The sequence below is a fragment of the Tauraco erythrolophus genome, chromosome 9, assembly GCF_009769465.1.
Source record: "Tauraco erythrolophus isolate bTauEry1 chromosome 9, bTauEry1.pri, whole genome shotgun sequence".
Classification (NCBI taxonomy): domain Eukaryota; kingdom Metazoa; phylum Chordata; class Aves; order Musophagiformes; family Musophagidae; genus Tauraco; species Tauraco erythrolophus.
Window position 1 is genome coordinate 18,956,361 of NC_141473.1, and position 8,686 is coordinate 18,965,046.

The window sequence follows — 8,686 nt, forward strand, 5'->3', positions numbered from 1 at the left end:
GTCCAGACAAAGAGTGTTAATGCAGTGTTATTACAGTGCTTTAAATCCTATAGTTGTGGTGAAGTGTAGCTATAAAGATAGTATATGTAGCTATAAATTTGAGTTTCCATTCCATTTATGAGACTTGTGCCCTAGGATGTGGCAAAGTACTTACTGAAGGGTTTTTTCTCTTTAGGCTATAGACATGTCCAGCTCCGTAACTTGCACAATGAAGCATTAGAAATTTCTAGTTTGTTCATAAACAGTCGGAGAATGGAAGAAAGTCCCTCTGGAAACACTCCACCTGCGTCTATGGTAATTTATTTTTTTGTGAATGCCATGTATTCTTGTCTTAATGACTGCTATGGTCTGAAGACTTCTAGAACCAGACTGTTCAAAGATGTTAGCCCCCTAAACCTGCACATTTTTCAGAGATACCTTGATGCCTAATTCTTTTGGGCTTCGGTGGTAGTAGGATTATCCCACATGGCTGACACTGTGGGAGGGTAAATCTTTTCAAAGTCTGGCTTCTGGTATATTTGGGTATATAGCACAAGAACTCCTGTGCTGGAGGAGGAGTGTGGTTGAACAATAAAGTTCAGAGCTGCCTCATGCGTTCCTTTATGCATGAATCATAAGCAATGCATTTGGGACAAAAAAAAAAGAACGATGCAAATTATCAACAACTTCGAGATAATGAGAGTAAAATTGAATTCTGTTACAGGAAAAGATGGAGTCTGTATTGCCATAAATATATAACTATTTATATATGTGTGTGTGCACATCTCTATGTTTATATATAAAAATATGCATACGTGCACATACAATTGTGTATAATAATATATCTAAAAATATATATGTATGTATGCATGGATCGATGTGATTTTTTAAATTTTTATTAAATAGCCCTTAATGTTAGGTTACCTGGGTTACTTGTGTTTTAGTAACTCTAAGCATTTATATTATCACTTTGCTGATTCCTAAAGTGTTAGATAAAACCTCCAGAGCTACTGTGCAGCAGATATGTTGCAGATGTTATCCTCCTGTGAAAACATGCTGAACATGTATCTTGGTGAATTACTAGGGCAGAAAGGAAGAACATAAATGGTTTTGAGGGTAAAACGAAGCTATAGATTTTCATCTGGTAATTTGTACGCTGAATAGTCTGAGCTCAGCTAGAATGGATAATGAGTGATGGAGGTCTACCCTTTGTCCAGTGGTAGTACTCTCACTGGAAAACTGCCTTTTTCTTCTTTCTCTTCAGCTTCAAGGTATGATGGGGTGGGGTCTTTTGGGGGGTTGGTTTGTTGGGGGCGTTTTTTTAATGCCTCGATCTGTAGTGTAAGAGCCATGTATGAGCTGGATAGCTTTGCTATGTCGAGGTCCTTACAACTTGTGTGTACAGTTTCTTTTAAGGAACCTAAAAATAACATGCCTGTGTAAAAAATAAAAATAGAAATGCACTAACCTGTTGAATGTTGTCTGAACAGTTGTTTAGCATGGGAGAAAGGAAAGCTGCTGTGACTTACAAAGTGACAATTCATGGAATTCCAGGCCCGGAGCCTTTCACAGTTTTTAATATAAGTGCGGGGACCACGGCTGCACAGCTTCTCCATCAGGTAAGCTGCCCGCTGAATTGCAGACTGTCATTGGAAGAATCCACACTAACATCATTCTGGACATTCATCTCCCTTCATTTCTCACAGGTAGGGTCATTGTAGTTCATTCATCACAGCAAGGAGGTGCTTTAGAAATGTATTACTGTGGAATTAATTACATTGCAAGCACAGAATATCATTAGTGAAATTTTCCCAGTCTTGGTTTCAGAGAATAGTTTTATAATCTTAGAACATATTCCCTATTAGTATTTTAATATTTGGCCATATGCAGATGAGAAAAACAATCTTTCTGACCAACAGAGGCAGTGGGCTGTCCTTACAACAAGGGCAAACATCTCTGCGCAATTCTTTGAACTCAAGCACCATAGGAATACAGAGTAAAAGTTAGAGGGCTAAGTTCATGAGTAGAAAAACCAGTTAACTCAACAGGGATTGTTATTCTAGCAGTGGGAAAAGACTGTACTGTCCTGGGATTATGAATAAATTGTCTGGCCAGCCAAACAGGACAGAAATAAGCTTAAATAGTACTGCCTTGTCTGGAATAGCTGAACTGCTTGGCTAGGCTAAAGAGAACAGTACATTACCCTGGAGTAAAAGATCTGAATATAGCACATCAGAAATCTCGCCTGCACTATCAGAGTAGTTATTGATTCTTAAAGCTTCCTTATTCATTCTCATTTATAACTACTAATTATACAGTGTTTATATTTAGCATCCTAATTGCTGAGTGTTTATTGTGGTCTATCTTAGCTCTTGGCTACCACAAAAGGCACCGAGTCATGTGCTGCAGACTATTTTCTGATGGAAGAGAAAAGTTTTATATCTAAAGAAAAGAGTGAATGCAGAAAACCACCATTCCAGAGAGTGATTGGTCCTGAAGAAGGGCTAGTGCAGCTTTTGAACAGTTGGTTCCCAGAAGAAGGATATGTTGGAAGGATTATCTTTAAAACCCGAGAGGAAGTAAGTCTGTTTTAGATAAACTGTTACTCACAAAGGTAGCTAAAAATAGCTGTTAGGACCGGGAAACAAAAGGATGCAGTATTTGTTTCATTACTTGGTGAGTAATGTCAATGCTGTGTGTGTCATTTAAAAACAAACATAATTCGAGTGAGCACAACTAGACTTGATACACCTGTGTGAGAGTAACTTGACTTCACTCAGCTCTAGTATCAGCTATGTGCTGTTTAATCCTCGCTTAGTCAACAGTCCAATGCCACTAATTTACTGTTTTGACTGATAGACATCAAAATCTATATTTGCATTAAATTAGAACTAAAATCTGCAGTAGTCATAGAGCCTGAAAAAGGACAGAGAAGGAGCCTTCCTTATGCTCCACAGGAAAATGTTCACTCAGACTTCTTGCTCTCTAAATTCTTCTGGCTTCAGTGGAGGGACAAGGAGAGAAAAGGACACCTTCCACCATCTCCCATCTTAATGCCACCATTACATGACCAAACATAATTTTGCATACATGAGGAAACAAAGGATTTAAGTTATCATTTTTGTGTAATGTGGAACTATGCATATGTCTCCCAAGCTATTTCAGAAAGATTTTTAGAAACAAGTATTTATTGTTAGCAATAGCGGCTTGTCAAAACTCTTATATAGGACTTGCATTTAATGACACGGAGCTGAGGCAACAGCAGCGTCTCAAATTTTCATGTAATAAAAACCTTTTGTGACCATCAGCTATTAGTTACCTCTCTGAAGGAAATAAATTTGCCCCTCCTTTTTTCTGTAGAATTTAAATGAGAGAAACGTCTTTCAGGAAGCAAAAGAAGATGCAGCCATCAGCTCTGAGGATGACAGTTTCTTTGTTCAGGTCCATGATGTCTCCCCAGAGCAACCACGGACCGTCATCAAAGCTCCCCGCTTTAGCACAGCTCAGGATGTCATACAGCAGGTAAGCAGCATGTTTCCATTTCGTAGGTCTGTAACACGTAGGGTGGAGGTTGGTTTCACCCAAGATAAGGTGGGGTTTGTTCTCAGCACTATCTGAGGAATCACTTCAGTAACCTGAATCTGAGGGAATGCCTTCTTTTTTGTCTTTTTTCTGCTTTTAAACAGACTCTTTGCAAAGCTAAATACTCCTACAGCATTTTGAGCAATCCAAATCCAAGTGATTATGTCCTCTTGGAAGAGGTGACAAAAGAGCCAGCAAACAAAAAGTCCTCGACATCTAAACCATCTCAGAGGATTCTCTCTGATCAAGAGTGTGTGTTTCAGGCCCAAAGCAAGTGGAAGGGAGCAGGGAAATTTATCCTTAAACTCAAAGAACAGGTTCAGGTAAAAGCTTAAATACTTTGCAGGAGGTTTTATAGACGGTATATGATCAGTTTAATGGCAACCTACTTTCAATGGGAGGGAGACACAACCAGCATGAGACTGGGTGGGGAGAAGACACCACAGCAAAAACCAGATTCCTCTTTTCTCTGCACCTCCATTACGTTTTTCCTTTGCAAAACTGCATCAGTTACATCCAGCACCACGATTCCCTCCAAGCCTGCAAATTCTGTGACAACCTTTATCTTCTGCTACCAGCTTTCTGTTTTTCAAAATCTGGTGGCTGTGCATGCCGTGCTCCCCACCACAGTAAAGCAGGATTACTCAAACAGGCAAAACTTGAAAACTACTGGAATAAAGTCCCCTTTATTCCTACCTAGTGAGTGAAAAAGTTGTTCTGTTGCTTTATCTTGGGCTTTGGAAAATTGCAGGAATGAAGCACGTGCCTGCTGGGAGAAGGAGCTGTGTTCTTCCTTCCAGCAGATGCTACCAATCCACAGCAGTTGTTGCTTTCAAGTAACTGTGTCATAAGCACAGATTTTTATACAAGTTTATACCAAATTTGCTAAACATATCTTCGACAATGCATAATTTTCAATTAATCTATTCAGAACAATCAGAAGAATCTGCTTGGCTATGACAGCACAGCACTGAATTCCAAAAAGGAGGCCTGCTTTAGAAGCATGTTAGGTGTTTTCATATTAATTCCTTATTTCACAGCTAACAAACAGCCTATTAATACACTTCTGTGATCTGACTTACTTATTTTTTTTTATACAGGCAGCAAGAGATGACAAAAGAAAAGGCATTTCCTTTACCAGTGAACTCAAGAAGTTAACCAAGTCGAGTAAGCAGTATCGGGGATTCATATCGCCACCTCTGCAGGTCTTGCCAGACAGTCCACAGAGCAAGGATGAAAGGGCTGCGTGCAGTCTGACTTTCAGTGACATTGTGGAATAACCACCACCACTGCCTACAGTGCGGTCTGTTCAGGTATGAGATACTGATTCTGGCTCTGAGCAATCATTTCATACATGATTGTATTACAGAGTATTTTTTTCAAAGTTACAGTTGGTTAAACCATAGTGAGGTACAAGGAACTGACAGAAAGGTCCATAAAAGCCTTTGACGTTGGTGTGCATAGGCAGAATAAGATCGGTAAGGTCTCCAGTTATTTATTACAGCATTTGCTACAGTAAAGCAGAATGGTGTGAAGACTGGACTTTTTCACTCACTTTCTCTGCCCCTTTGAAAAACAAAACCAAAATATTGCATCCTGGTTGATTTTATAGTATGTGTTTTAGTCAACTCACTGTGGTCAGTTAACAATGCCCTGTTACTCTTTTGCTCTGGGCCAAAGGAACAGAAGTATCCGGTAGAGGTTGTGTTATTTTTTTATTATACGCATATAATAAAATCATCAGGATTGATGATCTTGGGTTTAGCTGAAACAAGTTTATAGTGTTAATTTCTCTCTGGAAATTTTGCTAGAAATGTTTAAACATTTTTGCTATCGTTTCTATATCTCTTCAATATCTACCATCTTGCTTGACTTAAAAACAACAAATGAAATACACAACATAAGACTGTCCTGTTTATATGAAGACAGTACATGTAAGCTGCCCACTGCCGTACACTAACCAGCTATCGGTGTAGTGCTACTACAGCATCAAGGTACCATGTGAGAAGTTACAGCTCTTTGTAAGTGAAGTCTCTTTCAGCTGATAATCCCATCTCACATGCAGCCAATTTAAGATTACATTTTTCTTTCCACGTACACCCAATTATTAAAGCACTATGTGACATGCATTGACATACTACTGCTAAATCATTAAATAAAAGAATTCAAATAATATTTTAATTTGCAAAATGAAATTTCAAGTATGAACGAAAAAAATTGATACCTTATTTCTAGGCTACTATAAAAACTCTTAAATCATCAAAACAATCTGAATTCAAGAAAAGCAAAGTATATTATGGAAAGATCCCAGTCACATTCCCTCTTCTTCAGCATTTGGTCTTTGATTTTTTTTTTTTTAAAACTGGAATTTACATCACTGAATCCTTCTGCAGTGCCTTTGAAGGAACCTGCTGCGGTCTGAACCGGTCAGCAATTGTGTGCCCTGTGCTATACAGATGCTTAATCCAAGCAACACTGCTGGATTAACATTCAGAATCTGGGAATCCTAAGTGGGATGTCATAGATTGGAAAGATGCCTGTCAGCTGTTGGAAGATTCTCCTCTTCCCGTATCTTCACATCTGCAGTTTCTCGATAGGCGGATGAAGAAGTTTTCTTGGACTCTATGTTGTAAACAAACGTGTCGTCACCCTCTCCTTTTTAAACAAAAGCTAATTTTAGCCAGTCGTCTCTAGGGAAACTGAAGGCAGAGAACCAGAGTGGGTTTTTATGTGTATTATATTAACATAATGCACTTTTACCTGAAGATTTCTGTTAAACACTGTGTTAAGTGATTGTAAAGAGATTTAAATATACTGTAACTTCCTTGGCTTATCTGTTTAACTTCCGTGAATATACACAAAACGCTTGAATTATTTATGGTTTATCTACTTTAACAAAATAATGTAAAATAGCTAAATACACCTAACTGGTAGTGATACTTGGACAAGGAACAACATTTTCTTCTTACAAATTCTAGTTTTCCAGGCTTGTGTTTAAAGAAAGAATATTTATTACCATGTTCCAAAGTACATGCCATTGTATAATATATTTATCATACACTACTTTACTTTTTAGAAAATGCAGAATTTTTACCTCTCCTGGATTTAGAGGAAAAAACGTTTGAACTTTTCTGGTTGTTTCTTTTCAGCACAAGGTGTTTTAACACCCAAAACTGACCAAACTCAAAACAATGCATTGATAAATATAATTAACATTTCAAAATTTTGAATTCAAAATCCATTTTTCCATACAGTCAGGACATGTCTTTTTACTTGTCTGTTAAAGCCAGAGAGTATAAAGAACTCTTACACTATAACTCTTGGCAGTTTTGTTTACATAGAAACACTGTTGTAAAGTTTTATGTTTGCTGAATTCATCTTCTGATATTTAAGTAAGTTAGTTGTGGTTGTCTCTTTTTTTTTCTTCATGGAAGTTTTTAATGTGCTTAGTTAAAACAATCCATACCAACTTACAGGGCACAAACAAAACAATTGCTGAAATCAGTCATCCCTTTGACTTCCCACAAGTGTATCTGTGGTGAATAAATTGCTCTGCACGCATTTTGTCTCTCTGGAGCAATCCTTAAACAAACCATTTCCACTACCTGGTGTGACTAAATCAAGAAATCCATTAATAGAGGAAGTGATTCATGCACTCAGTTATTCCACATCAACTTTAGCACTCGAGCACAAAACGCTGCTGCTCCTAAGAGAGAAGCTGCATCAGGCAAATTATAAAACAGCAGTGTAACTAAAATGGGGTTTACTTTTGATAGTGCAAGGACGAAAGGGAAAGAAGTGACAGGCAGCAGTCCTGACCACCCCCCCCCCCCCCCCCCCCCCCCGCCCCCCGTAATTAGAAAATGAAATAAACGAAAGCAAAGTCATTAATTGGCATGTATAAACAGACAGAACCTGCATTCTCTCACCAGAAGCTATGAAGTCTTTCACTATATCCTACAGAAAACTCCTATAAAGTAGCCATTACCAAAGCAAAAAAGTGCCCTCTTGAGGTCACTTCCAGCTTCCAGGGAAAATAACCAATCACACACAAAAAAGTCAAATTTCCCTGTGGCATATCCTTGCACAGGCCATGCACTTTCCACTGCTTATCTTTGTAGCAAACCAGCATTTTGCAATTCAGCAATCACGATCCAATTAAAAACCCAGCCACCTCCTAGCTCAGCCTCTTCACTCCTGTGCAATCAATTCTAGCTACCTACCAGCCCTGTAAGAATGAGGGATGTTCCCCCTACCCCACACCCATGGCACATGCATAATGCAAGACTGACACTGAGGAAAATGTTACAGGTGAGAACTTGCCCATAGTTTTATATGTGTAGTTTGCTTCGGAATACTTCAGAATTACTGGGAAATAATTACATCAACCTACTGCACAATTTGACTAATGCAACCTTTTTTTTTAAAAAAACAACACATTAATTTAATGTTTACTCTGTTACTTTAACACAGTAGCAGTTTCACATCACTAAGAATTTTTTCTTTTGGTGTTTTTATGGTATTTTAGAAGCAATACTTACTTTCCTGTAGAGTCTGCCCCTAGTTGTTTGCCTTTTTTTTGGTATTGTTATATTCAGCAGCACTGAAAATAAAATTTCTTAACATCACCTGTAGTCTCACAGTAGTCTGGAAGACATGCTTGCTAACTCATTGGATTCTACATAGAAAGTTCTTACGCCCATGTCAGCATTCATTAATAGTTTTCTGTCACATAGATTTAAAAAGAAAAAAAAACTCCTGGGAAATCAAGGGACAACAGCTGCCATGTCACATTGTGTAATGCAGTTCTGACACTAGCCTGAAGTCTAGCAGCAATTTAAAAACAGTAGTTTTGTACTATTTCTGCTAATACAATAATTTCCTGTGGGAATTGTGTATTAATATAAGTATCTTCCTCATCAGTTGAAGTCTAAAGCTGCTTTTGCTGCTATCATAGTGAAAGAGAACAGCAAAATACTTGGCCTTCTATTAAAAAAACCCTAACTTTATATGCATGTAGGCATCTGGAATTGTGTAAGGCTAATTACACTGTTCCAGTATATTCATTAACATACATATATCACTTAATTTCAAGTTTAGGTATTGGTAAACATCTGAGCAAATT

General features: G+C 38.0%; 1 protein-coding gene across 1 annotated transcript in view; it reads left to right on the forward strand.

Annotated features, from left to right (window-relative positions):
• The window catches only part of PLCE1 (phospholipase C epsilon 1), a 138,569-nt gene extending 131,195 nt beyond the window's left edge, over nt 1-7,374 (forward strand). The window contains 6 exon segments of the mRNA XM_086616447.1: nt 176-294; nt 1,470-1,598; nt 2,349-2,558; nt 3,340-3,501; nt 3,666-3,884; nt 4,662-7,374. Coding sequence (XP_086472573.1) covers nt 176-294; nt 1,470-1,598; nt 2,349-2,558; nt 3,340-3,501; nt 3,666-3,884; nt 4,662-4,841 — 1,019 coding nt within the window. The 3' untranslated portion in view covers nt 4,842-7,374.
• The last annotated feature ends 1,312 nt before the right edge of the window (nt 7,375-8,686 follow it).